Here is a 27333-nt window from a genome sequence, read left to right as displayed (position 1 = left end):
TGAGATAATTAGGTGAAAATGAGGCGTTGCTTGTTAGGCCAGTGGATTCAGGGATCAAGCGTAACTAGCTGGAGCTGGGCCTGGTTTAAGATGGATGTCACCAGAAGTCAAAGGAGCACCACACGTTCCCTCTTTCTCACTTTTTCAGTACAGTGGATAAAAAGGGGTATGTCAGGTGTACTCTGCCTGAATGAGATCAATTATGCCAACAAAGGGTATCATGCTCTGCTGGCATATTGTTGAACATATGTCCACAGGCAGAACGTGTACAATGTAATAATGTGTAGCCCAAAGATATTGCTTTTGTTGTGTTGAACTTGACAGTAACGTGTGAGTGTGGGGGTTCTTTAATCAGATTATTTTTGCACACATGTAGCCTTGTGCACTTGATCGACATCTACTATAGTGGCCACTATAATAGAGCAAAAGTAGAATGCCTGTTTGTTTCATTCTATTTCTACTTTAAGATGTTTTTTACCCAAGTGCAATATTTAGGGTGTGTGTGTGTGTGTGTGTGTGTGTGTGTGTGTGTGTGTGTGTGTGTGTGTGTGTGTGTGTGTGTGTGTGTGTGTGTGTGTGGTCACAAGCGTTCTATTATAAAGGCTGTCATGGCTAACTGCAATATTAGTGTATTGTTTTTTTTCTCAAGACTTGAATGTCATTTGCAGTAAAATCTAGGCAACAAATAACATTGGATTGCTTTCTTTACATTTTTTAGCTGTGCGTTTGGTTCACATTAACCACTTTTTTTTATTTTACACACAGGGTGATCATGTAGATCATTTTCTTTCTTTAATAAGTTAACCTGCATTTCCTCCTAGCAGGGATTTATTTTGCATGTTTCAGTGCAACAACAAAAAAGTGTCATTTTTTTTGGACCCTCACCAGTTTGCATCCCTGGATCCAGCATACCCCTCAAATTGGGTTTTTCTACATATAAGCCTATCCATAAAATAACAATTTGGCACCTTGGTTTGAAGTGATGTAAAAGCTCAAATTGAGCACCTCTCTCTGAGAGGAGCATCTGTTTTCAGTGGAGGTGTGTATTTAAAGAGAGGTGCTGGAACATGTTAACCATTTTAATTATACATACACACTATTCTCGAAGGCTTTTGATTCAAGGTCTGACCTTTTGGCTGGTGTGGGAGTAGCGTGCACACTGAGCTAGCAGATGTCTTCAAGATCAAACCAAAACACCCACCCACTCACATTACCTTCCCTTGTGAGTGGAGTGGGGCATGCATACCATTACTTAGTAACTCTCTTTTGTGCTCCAAAATAATTCCATCACTGAATAGAATAAAAAGACTAGGATGATTCCCCCCGCCCCCCGGTGGATATAACATCGATAACATCGATTTGCATATCAGTGTGGGAGTATTGGGTGATTTTGGGATTAAGGAGAATATTGGGGTTGGAGGAGAGGAGGGACAGTAACAGTGTCCTTACATACCCCCATGTCCAATGCAACCATTTCACACTTTTTTTAGTTTTTATTGAAAAGTCCTTTCTCATCATCACTGCAGAGGTTTTTAAATATCGTCTTTTACTCATACATGCTACTGTGGAGGAGACGGAGCACATTGGAAGTCTTCAGTCTGAATAATTGATAACGCTCACAACAATTCACGAATTTAAGCTGACAGATACCCTCTTAGACCTGCTCTAATACATTGGGTCTGTTAAATGTGATACGCCGTGTGTAACGTCCATTTTTGTAGTTTACTAGGCTACTTGTCTGTCTCTGTGTCTGTCTGTCTGTCTGTCTGTCTGTCTGTCTGTCTGCTTTCCACACAGACCTAGCCCCGCCCCCTGTCACTCAAGGAGCACATTTATTGTTGCTTGACCACGAGACACTTGCGTTCGGTCTGCATGGTCAATTATTATAAATAAAAAATAAAAAAATCACATTTATTTAACCAGGTAGGCAAGTTGAGAACAAGTTCTCATTTACAACTGCGACCTGGCCAAGATAAAGCAAAGCAGTTCGACACAAACAACAACAGTTACATATGGAATAAACAAACGTACAGTAAATAATACAATAGAAAAAGTCTATGAGGTTGATGACAACAATGATGTTTTCACTTTGCTTCTTAATGTAAATCCACTAGCGTTTGTAATGACACTTTTTGGTGTGTTTCTTACATCTGAAAACAGCTAGTTTGTCTTCTCTTAGCAAGTTGGGCCTAAATCTTGTTAGCCGCTAATCGCTATTTAGCTTGCTAGCAAACTAATAAATGTCAGAGCACGACTAGGCACATACAACGGCACACCAAACACAACCACTCCTGGATGCTCCTCTTCTGGATTTGCAGTTCATCATTATCTGTTATCTGCTGATCCATCGGTCACTAATAATTTGTTGCGCGGCTGCCTCTTGTCCGCTAGTTCAGTGTGTCTGGTGAGTGACTGTCATACCACGTTACCAGGTTCTCTTCACAACGCACACACATGGTCTGTCCTAGAGAGAGAGTTCTATCTTAGGTCGGTGCTACTCTTCTAACATGGCAAATAGCCTACTTTTGCCTAAATATACATGATCTCTCATTCAAGGAAGCATCTGTTAATAGTATCAGAGGAAATCCAACATTTTAAAATATTGACTTCTAATTTTGCTGCAGTTTGAACTAAGGAACCACATGTGTTGCTTGGTGTCTCAGTCATTCTCACAACCTGAGATCTCTGCTGTTTAGCTGGGGAAAAAAGGAATCAAACATCCTGGAAGGAAGAGTTTTTAATTTCACTTTGGCTCAGTCTCATCGCCATGGGAGATTCCTTAAATAAAAACAAACCCACCAGTCCGTCCATATTTGTTGTTTATAGACTTATTGGAGCCGGCGGAGCACAATATTTTCAATTTAGTCACAGCTGAACTTGTCAACCGCTGTTGTGTGAGCTATTCCAACGAGCGAATGTAAAATAACCAACGATTTGTCCGTGCTGTGCTTATCCACAGTCCCATAGCATCTCGTCTTATCTGTTGTTAACTGTACTGGTGCAACGATCACCTGGTAGATGACTAGAGAGAATGTTAGTGTTAGTTCCCCAATATGTTTTTAAATATTGAGAGGATTTAAATAGAGTTGTACTGCGGTCGGTGGTCCTGATTTATTTGGTTTACCGCTGTCCTGTTATCTTTCACATTGCTTCTGTTTAAATGCTTCTTAGTTTTACTGTCTGTTCTCCTATTCTCCACAGATAAGCCCAGGTTGCTAAGCCACACCAGAAGTACCTCCCTAGACGGATCAGCGAAAAGCTGTGTGGCAATCAAGGTGGGGCTGCATGACTATGTAACTACATGACTACAGTTGCTCTTAATTCAATTAACCCCCCTCACATCCACTTGATACGATCAGTGTTTGTATCTCTACTATACCTGTAGAACATACCATTTAGCATAGTAGCGTTACACTATTCCTAAAAGCTAGAACAATCTCCGATGACCACAATGTTTTGCCAGCACCGGATTGTAAAATGGCAATTCGTGAGCCTCAATACGTAGTTGCAGGCTGTTACCGTACAGGCGATACCTAGTTGCAGGCCGTTACCGTACAGGCGATACCTAGTTGCACGCCGTTACCGTACAGGCGATACCTAGTTGCAGGCCGTTACCGTACAGGCGATACCTAGTTGCAGGCCGTTACCGTACAGGCGATACCTAGTTGCAGGCCGTTACCGTACAGGCGATACCTAGTTGCAGGCCGTTACCGTACAGGCGATACCTAGTTGCAGGCCGTTACCGTACAGGCGATACCTAGTTGCAGGCCGTTACCGTACAGGCGATACCTAGTTGCAGGCCGTTACCGTACAGGCGATACCTAGTTGCAGGCCGTTACCGTACAGGCGATACCTAGTTGCAGGCCGTTACCGTACAGGCGATACCTAGTTGCAGGCCGTTACCGTACAGGCGATACCTAGTTGCAGGCCGTTACCGTACAGGCGATACCTAGTTGCAGGCCGTTACCGTACACGATATGTAGTTACAGGCTGTCACCGTACAATATGTAGTTACAGGCTGTCACCGTACAATATGTAGATACAGGCTGTTACCGTACAGGCAATACCTAGTTGCAGGCTGTTACCGTACAATATGTAGTTACAGGCTGTTACCGTACAGGCAATACCTAGTTGCAGGCTGTTACCGTACAATATGTAGTTACAGGCTGTTACCGTACAATATGTAGTTACAGGCTGTTACCGTACAATATGTAGTTACAGGCTGTTACCGTACAGGCAATACCTAGTTGCAGGCTGTTACCGTACAGGCAATACCTAGTTGCAGGCTGTTACCGTACAATATGTAGTTACAGGCTGTTACCGTACAGGCAATACCTAGTTGCAGGCTGTTACCGTACAATATGTAGTTACAGGCTGTTACCGTACAATATGTAGTTACAGGCTGTTACCGTACAGGCGATACCTAGTTACAGGCTGTTAACGTACAGACGATACCTAGTTGCAGGCTGTTACGGTACAATATGTAGTTACAGGCTGTTACCGTACAATATGTAGTTACAGGCTGTTACCGTACAGACGATACCTAGTTGCAGGCTGTTACCGTACAGACGATACCTAGTTGCAGGCTGTTACCGTACAGACGATACCTAGTTGCAGGCTGTTACCGTACAGACGATACCTAGTTGCAGGCTGTTACCGTACAGACGATACCTAGTTGCAGGCTGTTACCGTACAGACGATACCTAGTTGCAGGCTGTTACCGTACAGACGATACCTAGTTGCAGGCCGTTACCGTACAATATGTAGTTGCAGGCTGTTACCGTACAGGCGATACCTAGTTGCAGGCTGTTACCGTACAGGCGATACCTAGTTGCAGGCCGTTACCGTACAGGCGATACCTAGTTGCAGGCCGTTACCGTACAGACGATACCTAGTTGCAGGCTGTTACCGTACAGGCGATACCTAGTTGCTGGCCGTTACCGTACAGGCGATACCTAGTTGCTGGTTGTTACCGTACAATATGTAGTTGCAGGCGGTTACCGTACAGGCGATACCTAGTTGCAGGCGGTTACCGTACAGGCGATACCTAGTTGCAGGCCGTTACCGTACAGGCGATACCTAGTTGCAGGCGGTTACCGTACAGGCGATACCTAGTTGCAGGCGGTTACCGTACAGGCGATACCTAGTTGCAGGCGGTTACCGTACAGGCGATACCTAGTTGCAGGCGGTTACCGTACAGGCGATACCTAGTTGCAGGCGGTTACCGTACAGGCGATACCTAGTTGCAGGCGGTTACCGTACAGGCGATACCTAGTTGCAGGCGGTTACCGTACAGGCGATACCTAGTTGCAGGCGGTTACCGTACAGGCGATACCTAGTTGCAGGCGGTTACCGTACAGGCGATACCTAGTTGCAGGCGGTTACCGTACAGGCGATACCTAGTTGCAGGCGGTTACCGTACAGGCGATACCTAGTTGCAGGCGGTTACCGTACAGGCGATACCTAGTTGCAGGCGGTTACCGTACAGGCGATACCTAGTTGCAGGCGGTTACCGTACAGGCCATACCTAGTTGCAGGCGGTTACCGTACAGGCCATACCTAGTTGCAGGCGGTTACCGTACAGGCCATACCTAGTTGCAGGCGGTTACCGTACAGGCGATACCTAGTTGCAGGCGGTTACCGTACAGGCGATACCTAGTTGCAGGCGGTTACCGTACAGGCGATACCTAGTTGCAGGCGGTTACCGTACAGGCGATACCTAGTTGCAGGCGGTTACCGTACAGGCGATACCTAGTTGCAGGCGGTTACCGTACAGGCGATACCTAGTTGCAGGCGGTTACCGTACAGGCGATACCTAGTTGCAGGCCGTTACCGGACAGGCGATACCTAGTTGCAGGCCGTTACCGGACAGGCGATACCTAGTTGCAGGCCGTTACCGGACAGGCGATACCTAGTTGCAGGCCGTTACCGGACAGGCGATACCTAGTTGCAGGCCGTTACCGGACAGGCGATACCTAGTTGCAGGCCGTTACCGGACAGGCGATACCTAGTTGCAGGCCGTTACCGTACAGGCGATACCTAGTTGCAGGCCGTTACCGTACAGGCGATACCTAGTTGCAGGCCGTTACCGTACAATATGTAGTTGCAGGCTGTTACCGTACAGGCGATACCTAGTTGCAGGCCGTTACCGTACAATATGTAGTTGCAGGCGGTTACCGTACAGGCGATACCTAGTTGCAGGCGGTTACCGTACAGGCGATACCTAGTTGCAGGCGGTTACCGTACAGGCGATACCTAGTTGCAGGCGGTTACCGTACAGGCGATACCTAGTTGCAGGCGGTTACCGTACAGGCGATACCTAGTTGCAGGCGGTTACCGTACAGGCGATACCTAGTTGCAGGCGGTTACCGTACAGGCGATACCTAGTTGCAGGCGGTTACCGTACAGGCGATACCTAGTTGCAGGCGGTTACCGTACAGGCGATACCTAGTTGCAGGCGGTTACCGTACAGGCGATACCTAGTTGCAGGCGGTTACCGTACAGGCGATACCTAGTTGCAGGCCGTTACCGTACAGGCGATACCTAGTTGCAGGCCGTTACCGTACAATATGTAGTTGCAGGCCGTTACGTACAGGCGATACCTAGTTGCTGGCCGTTACCGTACAGGCGATACCTAGTTGCTGGCCGTTACCGTACAGGCGATACCTAGTTGCTGGCCGTTACCGTACAGGCGATACCTAGTTGCTGGCCGTTACCGTACAGGCGATACCTAGTTGCAGGCCGTTACCGTACAGGCGATACCTAGTTGCAGGCGGTTACCGGACAGGCGATACCTAGTTGCAGGCCGTTACCGGACAGGCGATACCTAGTTAGAGGCCGTTACCGGACAGACGAGACCTAGTTAGAGGCCGTTACCGGACAGACGATACCTAGTTAGAGGCCGTTACCGGACAGACGATACCTAGTTAGAGGCCGTTACCGGACAGACGATACCTAGTTAGAGGCCTTTACCGTACAGACAATCAATTTGTCATCTGTCTTTTCAACATGTTTTAGTACCTTTCTTTGGAAACACAATTTATTAACATTGCCTTGTCATGGAGGATGGGATATGTTACAGATCCCTGTGTAGGTTATTCTAAGTCACGTCACAGAGGGACAATTGATGTACATTATATGGCCTGTCTCTTCCTTGTAGTCTGACCAGGTCACGATAGACTCTTCACCATGCATGACCCATTTCCTTGCCATGGATAAAGGCTTTCTGGGTTCTGTAAACTGAAAATCATGGGTGTTTCACAAGTTGTTGGTTTTCAATGGTAACAAAAGGCTTCCTTTCGCTCAAATTGTTTTATTTCCCTTTTAACACTAAATGATGCAGTATGATTGGTTGACGTCTGTAGGCTTGGGCCTTCATCTTTGGCTGTCGACAGTCTTTGATCAAAGTTGTAGAGGTCTTAACGTTCTAGATTACTGTTGAGATGTTGAGATGCTGCATGCATAAGTGTTTTGTTGTGCTGAACAACAAGAAAACTACAGCAACAACCATGTTGACTAATCTGTGATGCCCTCACACGCTTTGAATTTAAAACCAGAATCTGTTAAGCCTGCTGTGTCCTGCCTGGTACTCTAACCCTTTAACATTTGCCCTCCCAGGAGGAGAGTGTCCCCACTCCAGCCCTGCTAGCGGGGCCGAAGGAGACGGTCTCGGCCAAGGAGGAGACGGAGCAGACGCAGGACAACTTTAAGACACGACGCTCTCAAGCCATCGCAGCTAAAGCGCTGGAAATCGAGAAGGTAAGAGGTCCCACTATCTAATGACTCCCAACTGCTAGCTAATACTCTGCTACTCTGCTAGCTAATACTCTGCTACTCTGCTAGCTGCTACTCTGCTAGCTGCTACTCTGCTAGCTGCTACTCTGCTAGCTGCTACTCTGCTAGCTAATACTCTGCTAGCTAATACTCTGCTAGCTAATACTCTGCTACTCTGCTAGCTAATACTCTGCTACTCTGCTAGCTGCTACTCTGCTAGCTAATACTCTGCTACTCTGCTAGCTAATAATCTGCTATTCTGCTAGCTAATACTCTGCTACTCTGCTAGCTAATAATCTTCTACTCTTCTAGCTAATACTCTGCTACTCTGCTAGCTAATACTCTGCTAGCTAATACTCTGGTAGCTAATACTCTGCCAGCTAATACTCTGCTAGCTAATACTCTGCTAGCTAATACTCTGCTAGCTAATACTCTGCTAGCTAATACTCTGCTAGCTAATACTCTGCTAGCTAATACTCTGCTACTCTGCCAGATAATACTCTGCTACTCTGCCAGATAATACTCTGCTACTCTGCCAGATAATACTCTGCTACTCTGCCAGATAATACTCTGCTACTCTGCCAGATAATACTCTGCTACTCTGCCAGCTAATACTTTGCTACTCTGCCAGCTAATACTTTGCTACTCTGCCAGCTAATACTCTACTAGCTAATACTCTGCTAGCTAATACTCTGCTACTCTGCCAGATAATACTCTGCTACTCTGCCAGATAATACTCTGCTTCTCTGCCAGATACTACTATGCTACTCTGGCAGCTAATACTCTGCTACTCTGCTAGCTAATACTCTGTTACTCTGCTAGCTAATACTCTGCTACTCTGCTAGCTAATACTCTGCTAGCTGTGTGGTAGTGTCACTATCTCTAGTCCTAGCCCTAAACCTTTCCTCCATTTGGATTAATGGCTCTCTGAAACCCTATTGCATGTATATGGTGTCTCAGGAACATGACGTTTTCATTTGAGCGAGAGAGGGAGGAGGAGGATGAGTTGGCAGAAAGGACTTCTCAGTGTGCCTGCCCAGGCCTCCCTCAATTCACAGACACACTGCATTACACTACCACTTATCTGTTCCTGTTAAACCAGGGCAGGAATGGCCCTGCAGTGTTCAGGCAGGCCACCCACGGTGTGGGTACTTCTTTTGGTATTATGTGAACACACACATGCACACACTCTTAAGCACAGATAACACACAAACGCTTACCCTGCCCTTTCTCAACCAGGTCACAGCAGCAGTTGTGGTTAGAGGCACCGGCTTGTAACATCTGTGTGGAACACCAAGGCGTACTCACCAGACCTAACAGGGATGGATGAGGCTGGGGAAAGGGCTGGAGTATAGGGCTAAGGCTGGGGATAGAGATGCGACTGGAGCTGAGACTGGGGATAGATCGGGGCAGACGGGGGCTGGGGATAGGGTTTGGAATCGAGTCGTGGCTGGTGCTTTGACTTAGGATGGGGTTGGAGCTGGCATGAGATTCAGACCTACACTGATTTAGTGTGATGGCTCCAGTCCATAGATGTTTATTTACCTTCTACCACCCCTCTTACCAGCCCTGAGCCACGAGCACTCATCCCTGTATCCTGTCCTGAGCTTCAGAGGAGGCTGTTGAATGAGCACATTTGCAGTGAGGGATGAGGACTAGAAATAGACTCCCAATGATTTGTATACTCAGTGGGGTCAGTCGGGTAGATGTTCTTATAGGCTAAAGCAGGGTACTGACTTACGTAATATGTGGCTGATTACAGGCTAGGAAAGCAAATGAGAAAACCAATACATTTATTTATGCTAAGATCCAGTAACTTTCTCTTGAAATGCTCCTGTGTTACATTAGCAGAAATTAAAAAATACAATCAAATCAGTCAGGTAACAACCTAGCAGTTGACAATCCTTGATCTCATAAGCCTATATTTCATTGATGGTGCTACACTTTTAAGCTTTAGCTTACATATTTTCCACAGATTTTTTTTAAGCATGTTTTTACAACTACTATTAACTTTTTGGTTAGAGAAACTAGATGAAGTATCAGAGAAACTATTCAGCTGAATTTGAATATCAAAACCAAAGTGGCTGGCAGTTATTTTCTGAAGAGTCCCTCCATTCATCATTTCTGTCACTGTAACCTAAACATATACATTTCTCCCCTATTAGTCCCTGAGATGGAGGCTGTGTCCCAAATGGAGCCCTATTCCCTTTCTGCTGCTCCAGTCTGGTCTGCAGTCAGCCCAGGCTGATTACGTGGCTGTTTTAATAATGTCCTCTGTGTATCAGGCCCCCCAGTCATTACATCCACTCATTACTCCACTTCCCTTATTAACTCAGGACCTCTCTCTGCCAGCCTGCCTCTCTGCCAGCCTGCCTCTCTGCCAGCCTGCCTCTCTGCCTCTACAGACAAAACCCCCAAGTCTGTATCCGTTACGCTTACGTGCATACAGTGCCTTCAGAAAGTATTCAGGCCCTTTGACTTTTTTCACATTTTGTTACGTCAGAGCCGTATTCTAAAATTGATTAAATCATTTTTTCCCCCTCATCAATCTACACACAATACCCCATAATAACAAAGGAAAAACAGTTATTTAGACATAAAATAACGAATTACATTTATGTTAGTATTAAAACCCTTTACTCAGTCCTTTATTGAAGCACCTTTGGCAGCGATCACAGCCTCGAGTCTTCTTGGGTATGACAATACAAGCTTGGCACACATGTATTTGGGTAGTTTCTCCCATTCTTCTCTGCAGATCCCCTCAACCTCTGTCAGGTTGGATGGGGAGCGATGCTGCACAGCTATCTTCAAGTCTTTCTAGAGATGTTCGATCAGGTTCAAGTCCAGGCTCTGGCTGGGCCACTCAATGACAATTAGAGACTTTTCCTGAAGCCACTCCTGCGTTTTCTTGGCTGTGTGCTTAGGGTTGTTGTCCTGTTGGAAGGTGAACTTTTGCCCCAGTTTAAGGTCCTGAGTGCTCTGGAGCAGGTTTTCCTCAAGGATCTCTCTGTACTTTGCTCCGTTCATCTTTGCCTCGATCCTGACCAGTCTCCCAGTCCCTGCCGCTGAAAAACATCCCCACAGCATGATGCTGCCACCATCATGCTTCACCATAGGGGTGGTGCCAGGTTTCCTCCAGACGTGACGCTTGGCATTCAGGCCAAAGAGTTCAATCTTGGTTTCATCAGACCAGAGAATATTGTTTCTCATGGTCTGAGAGTTTTTAGATGCCTTAAGGCAAACTCCAAGCGGGCTGTCATGTGCCTTCTACTGAGGAGTGGCTTCCGTCTGGCCACTCTACCATAAAGGCCTGATAAGTGGAGTGCTGCAATGATGGTTGTCCTTCTGGAAGGTTCTCCCATCTCCACAGATGAACTCTAGAGCTCTGTCAGAGGCACCATCAGGCTCTTGGTCACCTCCCTGACCAAGACCCTTCTCCCCCGATTGCTCAGTTTGGCAGGTGGCCAGCTCTAGGAAGAGTCTTGGTGGTTTCTAACTCCTTCCACTTAAGAATGACGGTGGCCACTGTGTTCTTGGGGACCTTCAATGCTGCAGAATTATTTTGGTACCCTTCCCCAGATCTGTGCCTCGATACAATCCTGTCTCGGACAGTTCCTTCGACCTCATGATTGTTTTTTTGCCCTGACTTGCACTGTCAACTGTGGGACCTTATATAGACAGGTGTGTGCCTTTCCAAATCATGTCCAATCTATTGAATTTACCACAGGTGGACTCCAATCAAGTTGTAGAAACATCTCAAGGATGATCAATGGAAACAGGATGCACCTGAGCTCAATTTCGAGTCTCATAGCAAAGGGTCTGAATACTTCTGTAAGTAAGTAGTTGTTTATACATTTGCAAAAAATGTCTAAAAACCTGTTTTTCACTTTGTCTTTATTTATTTTGTGTAAATTGCTGAGGATTTTTAAAATCCATTTTAGAATAAGTCTGTAACGTAACAAAATGTTGAACAAGTAAAGGGGTTTGAATACTTTCCGAAGGCACTGTACATGCATACATACAGACACACAAGCAAGCAAACACACGTACCCTTATAATCCAGACCTCCACGTCTGCTCCAAATGTCCCCCTTCACCTCCTTACTTCTCCACTCTGAAGCCCTCAGCCCTGGCTTCTCAACCCATCCTGTGTGGCCCTACCTCCAGTATCAGGTCTGGAGATCGGCCCCTGGCTCCCACCGCTGGGAGGTAGGGAGGAAAGACACACACACACACACACACACACACACACACACACACACACACACACAGGTGCAGGTTAAAACTTCCTGTTTTGTGAAGTAACAAGAGACCGCTTCTGTTCTGTGTTCAGAGTAAAGTTTGAGGAAACGCTACTCCCTAAGTACTCTGTATTGTTATTAATACGCCATGACGCTCTTCCTCACACACATACAGAATTAAGAACGTTTTTTTGAAGCTGCAGTAATGTCAAGGGAAATAATTCATTTTGAGTTAATTGTTCATCACAAGGCCTTTAAAAAAAAAAAAAAAATAAATCTCATTCTCACGCATACTTTTTTGAAGCTTCAAAGCGTGTAGATTAGAGGATTGTATATAGGAACCTAATGAAGTGAAAATGTAATCAGTGTCAACACACACTGTAGTTTGGGGAAAAACCTTTTTTAATCAGACTGGTGTTAACAGTTTTAATTTGATTTATTGAACCTTTTATTTAAACAGGCAAGTCGGTTAAGAACAAATTCTTATTTACAATGACGGCCTACCAAAAGGCCTCCTGCGGGGACGGGGCTGGGATTAAAAGAAATAATACAAATATACGGCAAAACACACTTCATGACAAATGACACCACAACACTACATAGAGACCAAAAGATAACAACACAGCATGGCAGCAACACAGCATGGCAGCAACACAGCATGGCAGCAACACAGCATGGCAGCAACACAGCATGGCAGCAACACAGCATGGCAGCAACACAGCAAGGCAGCAGCATCGCAGCAAGGCAGCAGCAACACAGCAAGGCAGCAGCAACACAGCAAGGCAGCAGCAACACAGCAAGGCAGCAGCAACACAGCAAGGCAGCAGCAACACAGCAAGGCAGCAGCAACACAGCATGGCAGCAGCAACACAGCATGGCAGCAGCAACACAGCATGGCAGCAGCACAACATAGTAGCAGCACAAAACATTATTGGGCACAGACCACAGCACAAAGGGCAAGAAGGTAATCACGCGAAGCAGCCACAACTGTCAGTAAGAGTGTTCATGATTGAGTCTTATGAATGAAGAGATGGAGATAAAACTGTCCAGTTTGAGTGATTGTTGCAGCTCGTTACAGTTGCTTGCTGCAACGAACTGAAAAGTGGAGCGACCCAGGGATGTGTGTGCTTTGGGGACCTTTTAACAGAATGTGACTGGCAGAACGGGTGTTGTATGTGGAGGATGAGGGCTGCAGTAGATATCTCAGATAGGGTGGAGTGAGGCCTAAGAGGGTTTTATAAATAAGCATCCACCAGTGGGTCTTGTGATGGGTATACAGAGATGACCAGTTTACAGAGGAGTATAGAGTGCAGTGATGTTGTCCTATAAGGAGCATTGGTGGCAAATCTAATGGTAAAGAACATCTAGCCGCTCGACAGCACCCTTACCTAACTGGTGGGTACTGTGAGATGTGACAACATTCCTTTTGTCACGTTCATGTTACTTGTTTCTTTATGCATCTTCAAACCTGGAACACAATTTTCTCTCCTTCACAAATGAGCTTACCCTCTCTGAAGGTAAAATAACAAGTTACTCATAGCACGGTATGGTGATCAAATGTATCCTAAATTCAGCCTGTATTCATTGTTTCCCTATTTGATCAAACTGTTTCAGAATAAAGTAGAAACTGAATAAAGTAGAAAGGTTCCTTCTGACCAGGAGACGAAAGTTGTTTAAAGAGGAAGTTGGCCACACGTGTAGTTTTGTCTCTCTTCCCTGTGGTTGGTGTCAGTCCAACACTGTCATTATGGGAACCGGTGGCTACGGGTGACATGATGGGCTACACAGCCTACAGACATTAAAGGCTGATCCTGAGATCACATGGGTCATGTTATGTGTGGGAGTGAGCCTGGGCAGAGTCAGACCTTTTGGTCACATGATACCTTGCCGTTCCATGCGTTGCTAGAATCACAAATAGCAACATTCACAAGGGGACGACAGCGGAGGTTGTCTTGTTGTCTTCGCATTTGTGGTGAAAAGCAAAGAAGAATCACGTTCTTGTTCTCTTCTCTTGCTAGCGAGCTTTATAATTAAATAATATGCCCTGGCAAATATCATTTTACTTGCCAGTGAAACCTTCAAAATTATCGAAGTTTAATGTGCTGCTTGAATGTATTCACTTCCATATCAGCTGAAAATAGAATGCTATTTTTCCTCTGAGAAGAAAGCACATGGCTACATCTGTTTTTACCTTTTCAAAATAGCCTACAATCACGTAGTTATTATTTCTATAAATAATACCATTTTGGGGGGAATTCTAAGACTGCACTTATGTTTGGTTTATTGTCAGTCACAAATATTTATATTTGGTTATCAATGCAAAATAGTCAGCTTATTTGATGCAGCCGTCTAATGCCAAGCTAAACCAAGCTGGAGCAATCTTGAAGTTGTGATTTTTGAAGTTGATTGGGAACCACGACATAATTATTTTGTGAAACAACTTTGTGCCAGAAGAGAATAAGGAGAAAAACAAATTTTCCTGCTTCCATTTGAACCAAGCGAGTGTGGTATAGCGCCCCTGCCGCTGGGCAATGAATTGTTTGCTCCGTCACAGTGTTTGAGTGGAACAAAACTCTTGTCGAAAGCAACAACGGCAGGACTATGTACTACAAAGAGCCTCCCATTTTGTGACAAAACGATGTTCATATACTGTGTGTGCCCCGAGTCACCCGTTTGCATGCAGTGTGCCGAGCCTCTGAAGCATCAGTCTCGAAGGCTAACATCTCCCACATTCAGGGTATTTCTGTCAGTGTCATATTTCTGACATTTTTACAGTATTTGTTTGTTTTGTTGTACTTTGTCCTGAGCATGTGTTTGATTTAGTTTTACAAATAAGACCACTTACAGTGAGCCCCAAAAATATTGGAACAGTGACCATTTTGTTGTTGTTTTGGCTCTATACTGCAGCACTTTGGTTAATGCCTTTCTTGGGTAAACGTTTTCAATTTGAGTGCCGATTTACTCTGGAATCTTGTAGAATTGACTCTCTAGAATCTAACCCTCGTATGTGTTCTATAATCTTATCTACATCAGCAACACACCTCTGCAGGTCATTGCAGTTCTGCTCTAGTTCGGAGAGCAGCCTACAGGCCTGCACAATGTGGGTTAGGGATGCGGGAATGAGCAGATAACTGGCTGTGTTAACTGCCTCGGCATGCTGCAGCTAGCTGAGCTGAGAGGGTATTTTCAGGGCAATGGAGAGACTGAGTGAGAGAGTTAAAACGATGGGATGGACTGAAAGGTGGGGAGAGAGAGAGAACGTGAGAGACCTTGAGACATTTTCAGGCTGGAGGCACAAACTGCACTTATTTGAATTTACTCTTAATTAGCAGCTAGATACAGCAGAGAAGAGACTCCTCATTTAGTCTCTTTCAGGAGAGTATGGTGGAGTGTGTATAATTTCACTTAACCGTCCTTACCTTGCTTGCCCCAGTTGACCCTTCAAATACAAATAGGTGGTAGCAGGTGTGACAGGTCTTATGTAGGAATTCCCAGTTGAATGTGGCATCACCAATACCATATAAGTCCTAGTCTACAAGATCAGTTTAGACTACTGAGTTAATGAGCAAAACCTTAGAATATGTGCTTAGGATACGCCCTGTGTATCTGAAATGCGCTTGGTGTGCTAGGCTATTTGTTTTATTTTATATAATAGGGTGAACTTTCCCATGCGTCTTGGCCTATTTTCATCCTCATTGTTTCAGGTTAGACATACTATTATTCCCCTGACCTTTGAAAGTACTGTGGCTCTCCTTGACTTGGCCCACCCAACTGAAGTCTCTCCTACTGTTTGGCCATTGAGCCCTCAGCCCTGTGCTAGTGGCCATGTTGTAGTGTTAAGAACCTACTATTAACCTTCTACCTTCTGTCCTGTTCTACTAAGCTAACATATGGAATTGTTTTAAGATGGTCATACCAACGATCATTTAGCTATTAGATGTTTCTATTTTTTGAATTTTAGGACCCCTTAAGATAGATAAGAAAGAAAACAAATATTTGATCTATTGAATTTGGCCTTACTTTTTAGATAAAATGATACTAAATATATTCACGTCACAAAATAATTGATTAAAACACAGTTTTGCAATGAAGGTCTACCAGTAGCCTCAGCAGCACTCTGTAAGGTAACAGGATAGCTAGTGTCCATCCTCCTCTGGGTACATTGACTTCAATACAAAATCTTGGTGGCTCGTCATTCTCACCCCCTTCCATAGACTTACAGTAATTATGTCAACTTCCGGAGGTTGGAGGTCGTCCTATCAGAGCTCTTGAAGCATGAACTGGCTTGTCCACCCAATCAAAGTAATCAGAGAATTAATCTAGTATGGAAAGCATAAGCTACAGCTAGCTAGCACTGCAGTGCATAAAATGTGGCGAGAAGTTGAATCGAGAGAAAGACCGTAGTTGAACAGTTTTGAACAAATTACATTTCTTCAAAACTACAGTAGTGAGAGAGAGCTAGCTATATTTCATATTTTTTCACTTTTCTAGCAAATGCAGCTAGTTAGTTTAGCTTACTCAAACACCCGGCTCAAACAAAGAGGGATGCTATGTTACCTAGCTGACTGGCTATCCAACACTCAAACACTTCCAAGTCAAGGTTAGCTTTTGGTTTGATTAATTTATTGCCACCGGGGGCCCGTCGGTGTAACTGCTAAACTGCTTGCTAACTGTACACTGTACTGCATGATTGTAGCGGGTTTACTAACACGGTAGTTCTAGTAGCTATGTTGTTGACTTGATGTTAGCTAATATGGTGACAATGATGTAGGCTGTGTGTAGCGGTTAGATTTTTCCGTCGGGTCACGGATGTGTTGTGCACTGAAGTCCACAAGCGAGGGGAAAAGGTGAGGAGAAGAGCACGTAGATGCCAGAAGGAATTCTACAACTATCTGGCTGCTATGAAAGTGAACTGTGTTTGCGTGTGATCAGGGGTGTATTCATTCCGGCGATTTTGTTGAAAGCATTTCTGAACATACCTGAATTTGTCCAATCGAAACTCTTGTTTGCAACTGTTGGACTAATGATTACACTCTAGGTCACCTAGATGCAGGCAAGATTGTGCAATGAGGTATTGAATGTGTCAAACTTTCATTCATTGACTAGGTTGTAGCAACCTCCATGATGGGTATAGGTAAAATTTGAGTATCATATAGTAGCTAGCCTAAACCTATCGATGTTACATTGAGCTGGGTGAATGGAATATGAATGACACTCATCCGATATGCTGTAATAGAGAAAAGGCCGTGCTCATAAAACAATGGTCCTCCCTCATCTTAAGAGCCCTCAGCCCTGTGCTAGTGGCCATAGTTTAGTGGTTCTAGTCTTGAGGTTCTGTTCTGAACCTGTGAGATACAGCTGCACCATAAACATCACATCCTCCTCTTCTTTATTTGTACCGTACCGCCAGGTCACGCAGACTTCCATCACAGCCTGAAATAAATACTGGCTTTAGGAGGTTATCTATGTAAATCTCTATACGCTGGTTTTGCTTGAACACACGTACATGTACACATGCCCTTTGCTCGTAGCGGACGGTCTCGTAGCCGAAGGTGTCCTGCAACAAGGCCTGATTTATACTAGGGTCAAACCCACTTCCTCCTCAACCTAGATTATCTGACAGGCAGCTGTCCTTAGACCTCTCTGCACTCTACAACTCTTCTTTATGGCTTTCAACTCACTTGATATATTTTGTCCTGCACAGTCAGAAGATTACATTGTAAAATTAAGCATTTTCTTTGCTTAAACTATTCTAAAGTAGAAAAGACTACTACAGCCCAGGTTTCCAAAATGGAACATGACATGACACAGTCCTTCCTACCTCTTAACGAAGCTTCCTGGGACTTAATTAGATCACTACTGGAGAGAAATAGGTCAAAGGACTCTCTTGCTGTTTTGTGAAATTGACGCAGAGAATGAGACTGTCTGACAAAGCCATTATAGTCTATTCCTGCAATAAAACATATTTTACCACTGGAAAGAACAGTTGCCACTAATACATTTTTTGGGGGGGAACTACCGTACATACAGTAACTTCTTTAGTGACTTAGAAATACTTCTATATCCATAATGTTGAATTAAGCCAGTGTTTTAGTTATTGTAATTCTTTCAGGGAGTCAATTGCCAACGATGACGTCGTTCAAAGCTCACACAGTGTGGGCTGAAGGTTTCATTGGTTTTAAAAGCTCACACAATGTGGGCTGAAGATTTCATTGGTTTTAAAAGCTCACACAGTGTGGGCTGAAGGTTTCATTGGTTTTAAAAGCTCACACAGTGTGGGCTGAAGGTTTCATTGGTTTTAAAAGCTCACACAGTGTGGGCTGAAGGTTTCATTGGCGTTAAAAGCTCACACGGTGTGGGCTGAAGGTTTCATTGGTTTTAAAAGCAACAGTAAAGCTTAGCCTGCCGCCAGCAAGCTCCAGCCAACTTTCATGGAGGGTTTTTGTTTCGCTCTGAAGTCCCACTAAGGTGGGGCGAGCATAGGGGGCTTGGCGGGATTATATTAGCTGAACCCTTGTCCCAGACTGCTCTCGATGCCCTCCTTCATAGGACACTTTTATAGGGAACTTCATGGGACACTTATTAGGGGACTTCAGAGGAGGCTTGGCAATAGGAGTTGAACTCTAGAGCTGAACCCTTGTCCCAGACTGCTCCCTCTCTTTGTGAGGGCACTTCAAAAGGCAATTTGGTGTGAAAACCACTCGTTCCAGACCTAGCTAGAGTGCTGACCTCCAGGAGGGATCAAACACACACACACACACAACCCCCCCCAGGTGATACAGACCTACTGCCCAGTGGGCTAGCATCTGGTTGGGACTCTAGCCCTGGCTTAATAGAGGTTATCAGCCCTTTCTAGTGTGGCAGGCTGTAAAACCAGAGCTGCCTGCTGGACATGAGTCTGTTAGTTACCATGTGGAGGAACTGAACCGCTAACAGACTGCTAATATAACACCTTCACTCCATTTTGTTCCAATGGAAGGTTGGACACACATGCTTGCACACACCTGTTTCGTTGAATACACCTACTTGCCAGAAAATGTGGGTTCATTAAGTTCACAGTAAAGTGTTGGAACGAGGACTAGGTCTGAACCTGAGTGTTCTCTACTTGTGTTACAGCTATTAAACACACTTTGAAGCAAAGGTGTCAGTGCACATTGTCCAACTTCATTGTTCAGTTATATGAATGTGACGCTAGCTTCTCCTGCTTCTGAATGTGCATTATTCCTGGTTCATGTGACTGACTTGCCTAGTTAATTAAAGGTTAAATATATATATTTCTTTATAAATGTGGTATGTTTGTTATGCAATCAATGACTGTCTTTGTACTTTATGTTATTAATTCTATGGTGATTAATCAATTTCCCTATTAGGATAATGTTTTTCTACTATGTTTCAGAACAGTGCACACTGAAGGGTTTGTATACATTGCTAATGTAGGACTGTGAGGTGTTTTAGAACAGCAGACTATGGTTTGAATGGTTTGTATAGGCTACATTTCTAATGTAGGGATTTGTGTGTGTGTGTGTGTGTGTGTGTGTGTGTGTGTGTGTGTGCGTGCAGCGGTACAAGCAGGACTGCGAGACATTTGGCACGGTGGTGAAGATGCTGGTTATCAAGGAGCCCAGTCTGGAGAAGATGCTTCAGAACCCTCTGAAGGACAACCTGATTGAGATCAGGGAGCGTTGCCTTGACGACCTCCGACACTTCATCATAGAGCTGGACCAGGTCATAAAGCCCCAACCATCAACATGAGGGGGAACCACAAATCCCTTACTACATGCCAGGATTGATGGACCAGAGGTTTGGCCGGTGGTATAGACATTGTGAGAGGAGGCAACCCTGTGTGATATTCTCTCAATACTGTGTCAATAAGAGAGAACCATTCACATTCAAGTAACATTTTTACCTAAAAATAATTGGTCACAAAAGAAGTTACTTGATTTTATTGAAATCATGCTTAATTGAGAATAAGTGTTTTATTTTCACCAACCTTTTCTGAGTCGAAATGCAAGTCCAGATCTACCACTCAGACGTTTACTAAATATGACTTAAAAAACCTTAACCTGTGCTACATTAACCAATTAAAAACAGTTCTGTAGCAATGAGGTTTGTACAGTAAGCTATAGGCCCAATACATTATCACTGCTTATTGGCTTTGCTTTAATTTCCCTGCCAATGCATTGTTGTTCGGACCATTTAAAAATATATATATTTCAAAATTTGAGGTAAGCTATATGATCACACAGTAATAGATCAGTTGTTGTATTACTTGTGAGTCGAAGCTAAGTGAGCATATTTAAATAATTTGCTTTTAATTTTACTGGGCTGATGGTGCCTGTATCTGATGGTCAGTCTCAGCAGTCCGCCTCTCCACATCCCTCTACTCTCCCTTTCCTCCGCTGACACTGACCAAAAAGGACACTGTCATCCAGTTGATGGTGGATCTCGACTCGCATCATTCTCAGTCTCTTTCTTAATGGTTTTGAAATCTCACAGTATCTGTAGCTTTCCTTCACGCCTGCTACGTTACTGCAGACACGGTAATCTGAGCCATCCAATCGGCCAGCGGTAGGCCTTTAGTGCACTACATTTGCTCTGCAGGCCCGCCGGGAAGGCAGAGTTGGTACCTTCAGACAAATGAAATGGTTCAAAATTGGAACACTTCGCCTTCCCGGCATGCAGGGCAGCTGAATCAAGTGCACCTACCGACAACAGCGCAAGACAAAAAAATTATACAAACGCAAGGATTTATCTTTTTTTTTTTTTCTTCTTTTTTTTTTTTACATAAATGTTTGGGATTGACAAGAAATGCCTTTGAGATAGACCAGTTGGTCGCCACTGCTTTGGGGAGGTCATAGAAGAAAATATGTAAAAAAAAAAACGACGCATTCTAATTTTATTGGCTTGTTTCAATGCTGTTCTAGATTTCAGACTTGGAAAGAGAATTCTGCTGTCGTTACTCTAAATGCCCAGCTGTCATTTCTTTACTCTGTCATCCACTACTACTACTGGCTTTCTGACCAAGCAGTAAACAACCTAATCATAGAGTTTGCATATTTTTGTGTATTTACTGTCATATGTTCTGAAGTTATTTCTATTTGGTAATAAAATTGATATAACAACTGGTGCTCTACACTAATCCTTCTTTATACAGTACTAGTTCTGTACCAGCTTTTTGGGATGGAATAAAATCACATTCTCATTACGTTTGTAATATATTTTTTTATTACAATTATTATTTGCATCAATCTTAGCCTTTTATATTCCAGTTTTTACATTTATACAGATGACTGATCTGTTTACAATACAATATGACCCATAAATAAAATATTAAACCCAACCAGGCCCTATATAGTACATGTGAAAGCCCTGTCAGGGCTGTAACTGCATTAAAAAGCACATGTGGAAATATCCTGTGCCCGGTCTCCCGATAGCGATGACATTTAGGTTTACAAGTGTTTTTTTAACTGCATCTTTCCTACAACGGTTGAAGATGTAACATGCGTTTCCCAAAACGCCACGCAGAGAGAACGGTCACTTAGTGCATCGATGGGAGTATGTGTTGATACTGATGGGATCGAAAGAAAGGAACGCTGCTCTCGGATCAGCTCTCTATATTCAAATCTTACCTTAACATTAGAATTATTTCACAATACTTACGACGGATCAGCTCCTAGAGTGTGATTACCACCTATGGCTGCAAATGTTGATGTGGTGCTTACCCAATAGAAATGCATTATCACCGATTTGGCACACCATGTTAGGCTACACATTTGATTTGACATCATGAAATGTATTGAGACAAATTAGACTGTAGCGTACAAATAGCAAATTGGAACTCAATTGACCGAACATGAAATGTATTTAAATATGATTGAAAAATGCCTATAGTCTACTGTTTATATTTTAATGCAGTCATCCTGGTTTTTATTTTAATGTTTTTATATGTCGATTGTATCAATTGGAAAGACCTTAGGCAACATTGTATTTGTCGTCAACTTTGATCTGATGTTATCGGTGGTCTGATAGAATCAAATGGTTTATGTTTATCTTCTGTGTATAAAGTGACGACGCGGGAGGGCAAAAAAGCAGCTGATGCACTTAGCTGTTCTACAAGTGGTCTGAAGCAGGCGTAACACCGTACCCAAACCGCGCTCGCCATCCCCAAACCGGGCTCGCGCACGCCATCGTGCGAAAATGTATTTTGTCCCCACCACACCAAACGCGATCACGACACGCAGGTTGAAATATCAAAACAAGCTGAACCAATTATATACATTTGGGGACAGGTTGAAAAGCATGAACATTTATGGCAATTTAGCTAGCTAGTTTGCTGTTGCTAGCTAATTTGTCCTGGGATATAAACATTTGGTTATTTTACCTGAAATGCACAAGGTCCTCTGCTCCGACAATTAATCCACACATAAAACGGCCAACCGAATCGTTTCTAGTCATCTCTCCTCCTTCCAGGCTTTTTCTTCTTTGGTCTTTATATGGCGATTGGCAACTAACTTTCATAATAAGGTGTATTACCACGCCCGACCGACCTCGGTTCATCTTTCAATCACCCACGTGGATATAACCAATGAGGAGATGGCACGTGGGTATATGCTTCTATAAACCAATGAGAAGATGGGAGAGGCAGGACTTGCACTGTGTTCAGCGTCACAAATAGAACTGACTTCTATTTTAGCGCTTGGCAATGCAGATTCAATGATTGAATAACATGTATGTTTACATTTTATTTTGCGACGCGAGCGGTGTGGTCAGCATGTTAGCTTAAGAGCGTTTTCAAGTGCAACGTTAAAGATGGTTTTGAGAAAGAGCTTGGAGATTTAACGATGCGCCTACGAAGGTTCTAACGGTGAACTGGGCCTAAAAGCTGGAATATGTCACTTATTTTGGGTGACCCGACCAAATTCACAGAAATGTGAGTTATAGATCTGTCATTCTCATTGAAAGCAAGTCTAAGAGGTGGTAGATCTGTTCTATGTGAGCTATTTCTATGCTTCCCATTCTTAATTTTTGTTTTTGTGTCTTTGTTTAGTACAGAAAATATATTTCACAACGGTTTAGATGTTTTTATTATTTATCCTTTATTTAAGTAGGCATGTCAGTTAAGAACAAATTCTTATTTACAATGATGGCCTACTGGGTAACAGTGGGTTAACTGACTTGTTCAGGGGGCAGAACGACAGATTTTTACCTTGTCAGCTCAGGGTTTTGATCCAGCAACCTTTTGGTTACTGGCCCAACACTCTAACCACTAGGCAACATGCCCCCCCAAATGGTACTATACTTGCTTGTTTTGTCACACAAACTGAAATTAGGGGAACTATTTGAATTTTAGCAACCAGGAAATAGCTTTTGGGAAACCAGGCCCAGGGTCAAACTGCACTCTGAATACCTTTGCTGGCAGCATATCATATATTTAATTCAAACCCTGGTTAAGAAAAGAGAAGGTTCTTTGATAACTGTTATCAGTTTTGTCTTTCAATGCCATTCCACTACAAAAACATTTGACTCAGGGTTATAAAAAAAAAAAATAGACTTTACAATATATACATTATCTGCACTGTTAAATAGTAATTTCCGTTAGTCTCTAAATGGTGTTTTTATAAATATATTTGTTCAGAGTTATTTGCATAATTGTTTTTCTAATGCAATTATGATGACAGCTTTGAAATGTGTTTATTCAACTCTGTCTGTTTTTTTTGTAATGCATTTCAATAATAGGATCAGTGCCATGTTAACATGTACTACATCCAGTTGGCAAGACAGTTTTAACAAGCAGGCCATTTCTGTATTCACAATAGTGGCAACAACAAGAGATTCAGAAGGGGGTTGCAGACAGAGTATCATTTAAAAGTAGACCAACAGGGGACCGTAAAACATCCAGTCTTATGAAATGATACAGTTCTTCCCCTTGTGCCCCTTCTTCTTTTTGGACATAGTCCGTGGGACTGCTCCGTATGGCAGGGAGGGCAGGCCTGCCACGTGGCTGGGGCTGGGCAGGCCATCATAGTAGTGTCTGTGTGTCTGGGGGATGGGCTGGCCCAGGAAAAAGCCTTCCTCCTCAGACTCGGAGGAAGAAGAGGAGCAGGTGGAGCACCAGTCATCCTCGTCCCTGTCCCCACACAACCCCATGAACCTCTCCATGGCTGGGCCTTGCTGGAGTCTGTAGTCTGAGGTGGCTTGGTGGGGATGGCGGTGGGGATGCTGGGACTGGCCATACCCCTGCTGGTTGGGCAGGAAGGCCAGCTGCTGAGGCCCCTTTGAGCTGAAGCCATGTCCCCCATGGCCTCTGTGGTCCTCTCTGAAGTATATGCGATTGGCCCTCTCCTTGGGCACCAGGTGGAGAGCGTTGTCGGAGCGTGACTTGCGGCTGCGGCGTCTCCTGTGGTGGTGGTGATAGCGGCCGGAACCCGAGTCACCAAGCTCCTGGTCCTGCTCCTCGAAGTGGTATGCTCGCCGCCGCGTCCGCTCGCTCATCGGGGGCTGGCGCACCTGCAGGTCACCATAGCGACTGTTGTCCACGACGTCTGGGGAGAACTTCACCTGTTGGGGTCGAGACTGGGATCGAGTCCGTCTCAACGCCGGGACATGAGGAGGCTTGGGGGGAGAGGGAAGAGGGGCCTTCTCCTCTTCCTCTGGTACGCTCTCCTCCTGCTCCAGCTCAGACGTAAGGCTCTTCAGGGAATTGGCACTGCGGTGTAACATGGAGGAGTTGAGAGTTCCCATGTTGCTTGTGTTCTCACAGTCTCTCTCAGCCTCGAGTTCCTGGAAGTTCTGTAAGGAGTAGACCAGAGATCTCTCTTTACTGTCGCCATCTACAGAGGCACCTGGAAGAAGAGCGGCAGAGAGAGAGAGATAATGACATGTATTTGTACAAGTTGTCTTTTCACCACAGTGCTGTTTCAAAGAACATTCTGCCATCACAGAACATTGAACATTAGGATGCAAATCAGATCAAGACCTGGACATTTCTCAGGGCCGGTTTCCAGGACAGATCAAGCCTAGTACTGGACTAAAAGGCTATTTTAATAGAGATGTAACATGTCTTACCCGTGATGTTGGACAGTGCCAGTGAGTCCATGGAGTCCCTGACACTCTGATCTGTCTGTTTCACCTTGTCTGTGATGCACTCCAGAGAGTTGTCATACCACTGCTTCTCCTCCCTCTGGAAGCTGGTACCCCCGATGCTCACAGCGCCATGCTCCAGCTCCTGGAGCTTCCTACTGCTGGCCGGGCCAGGGTGGCTACCGTAGGCCGAATCCCCCAGCCCGTCCTGGGACTGGGCCCAGTACATATCTGTCTGGTACTTCTTACTGGCCAGGCTCTGGCTGCCTGACCCTCCTCCACATCCTCCTCCTCCAGTCTCAGCCCTAGAGCCCTGAGGCTCACACGGTTTCATCTTGACCTCAGCCTCGGTCATCCACAGATTGGTTGGAGGTCTGGAGTCGACCACCTCACCTTGCTTGAAGACTCCGTGCTCCCCGAACTTGAGCAGCAGCTGGGTCATGTAGTCCTCGTGCTCAGCCCACTCCTCCTCGTCCCGGTCCTCGGGGCCCTCGGTGTCCTCCCTCCCCCTCCAGAAGCACTCCTCGTTGGTTAAACCCAGGTGGGCCAGCTTGTTGGTGAGCGTGTCGGTGTCTGGGTTACCGGTAAACCCGGGGAACTTGTAGTTGACGGAGGGTGAGAAGAGGAGCGACTGGCGGCACTGGTCAGCCGAGCGGCTGCTCTTGCCCATGCGTACGCTGCGGCGAGACTCACGGGAGCGTGTCGACTGGAAGGCGGAGTCGGAGGAGTCTGAGGCGTGGACGTCCTCTCCCAGACTGCAGGCCTTGGAGCAGTAGATCCGGCCCTGCTTGGGCAGAAAGGGACAGCCCAGCAGAGAGCTCTTACACTGGGCACAGCAGAAACAACCCTTGGTGGCGTGCCAGTGGAGACCGTCGTACGTCATCTGGGCATGGTCCACACCTACGGGAAAGGAGAAAGACTTTGGTTAGCACAGATGTGAGGAAATATTTGTTTGTATTTTGAGAAACACTTTTGTGGTGTGATTCCCTGACTCATTGTCAAGTTCCTCATAGGCATGTGTCATATAACATATTCATACTGGCTGGAAATATTTACATGGTACATTTTGTTTTGATATTCTGCATTGGATTACTAACCAGGGCTACGCTGACCTTTTTTACAAGGTGCACGTGTGCCTAAGGTGAGAGAGATATAGGCACACGCAAAGACATTTAGGTAAATCAAACAATAAAAAAGATTTAAGGTATTAAAGCAATGTGTACTGTATCTCCTAAATTAAAGAAATCCAGATTGCACAGCAGAATATTTAGGTACATATGTGAGTAAAATGTAAAGGAATGTTAATGTCACTGTATAGAGCCCTGCTAACACACTCACTGCCTAAAAAACATTGATAGTAAATTGTTAGGTTGTCTGTTTAGTTTCTGCCATTTCTTTCACAATGGCAGAAGCAGTGGTCTGTATGCGTATCGTCAGGGCTTACCAATGTGTTCCCCGCAGGCCTTGCAGTACTCGGCATAGAGAGACTCAAAGCAGCCGCAGCAATATGGCCGACCCTCCTTCATGATATAACGTTGTCCCCCCAGCACCATCTCACATTCAAAACAGGAGAAGTGCTTCATGTGCCAGTGACGCCCCTCTGCCTCCGTACACTCGTCAGAAAAGATCACCTGAAGATGGAAACATTAACAGAGTTAGATGAGAAGTGTGTGACTTGGTTTGCTCTAGTGATTATTGCTGGTGCCTCCAGAGAACATATGCCTGTTGGTGAGTTTGAATCGGACTCAGCGTGGTTTTATGTGTCGGCCAGAGTATGTGAGCGGAGTTGTGCCCAATTTGACTGGACTGTGGAGCGAGATTCCCGAAGGCTGGAGCATCGGCTTTCTCACTCGCTCCAATTTCGATCCAGTTGTGCCCACTTGAGCTCAGGCCAGCCCGCCCCAGCATGCATTTCTAGTCTACTTGTGTGCTGCTATAGCCCCTTGCATTAGCTACTGTCATGAAGTTCACTATATATTTTCATAAAGAAACTGATAAAACACACAGGTGTTAAATCAAGGTGATTTATAAAGATGAGGACCAAGAGAGGGAGAGCAGTGATGTAGTGTCTACAACGAAAGAATCATAGTGTAATCTGAAAATACACATATTCCAGAAAGCATGATGGTGTACTTACTATGTGCACATGCTAAAAGAAAGGAATGAGGTGGATAGATAACTAAGTGTCATTTTAGCAAAATCATTCTAAACTAAAAATTTGATCTCTTAACAGAACAAAA

General features: G+C 44.7%; 2 protein-coding genes across 3 annotated transcripts in view; one reads left to right on the top strand and one right to left on the bottom strand.

Moving 5' to 3' along the window:
• Positions 1-21218, top strand: part of LOC106561633 (uncharacterized) — a 32595-nt gene extending 11377 nt beyond the window's left edge. For both annotated transcript variants that reach the window (XM_045688467.1, XM_045688466.1), the window contains 3 exons: positions 3202-3275; positions 7618-7758; positions 19574-21218. In XM_045688467.1, the coding sequence (XP_045544423.1) occupies positions 3202-3275; positions 7618-7758; positions 19574-19765 (407 nt within the window). In that variant the 3' untranslated portion in view covers positions 19766-21218. The remainder of the gene's footprint in view (positions 1-3201; positions 3276-7617; positions 7759-19573) is intronic.
• A 2106-nt stretch (positions 21219-23324) lies between these two features.
• On the bottom strand, positions 23325-26730 carry LOC123724588 (prickle-like protein 1; the record flags this gene model as incomplete). Its single annotated transcript, XM_045688757.1, has 3 exons — positions 23325-24855; positions 25079-25993; positions 26538-26730. Coding segments are annotated over 3 exons (2049 nt in total), but the record flags the coding sequence as incomplete, so codon positions are not given.
• Between the last annotated feature and the right edge of the window lie 603 nt (positions 26731-27333).

The sequence above is a fragment of the Salmo salar genome, chromosome ssa10 (genome assembly GCF_905237065.1).
Source record: "Salmo salar chromosome ssa10, Ssal_v3.1, whole genome shotgun sequence".
NCBI lineage: Eukaryota > Metazoa > Chordata > Actinopteri > Salmoniformes > Salmonidae > Salmo > Salmo salar.
This window is presented reverse-complemented; position numbering and strand designations above follow the sequence as displayed.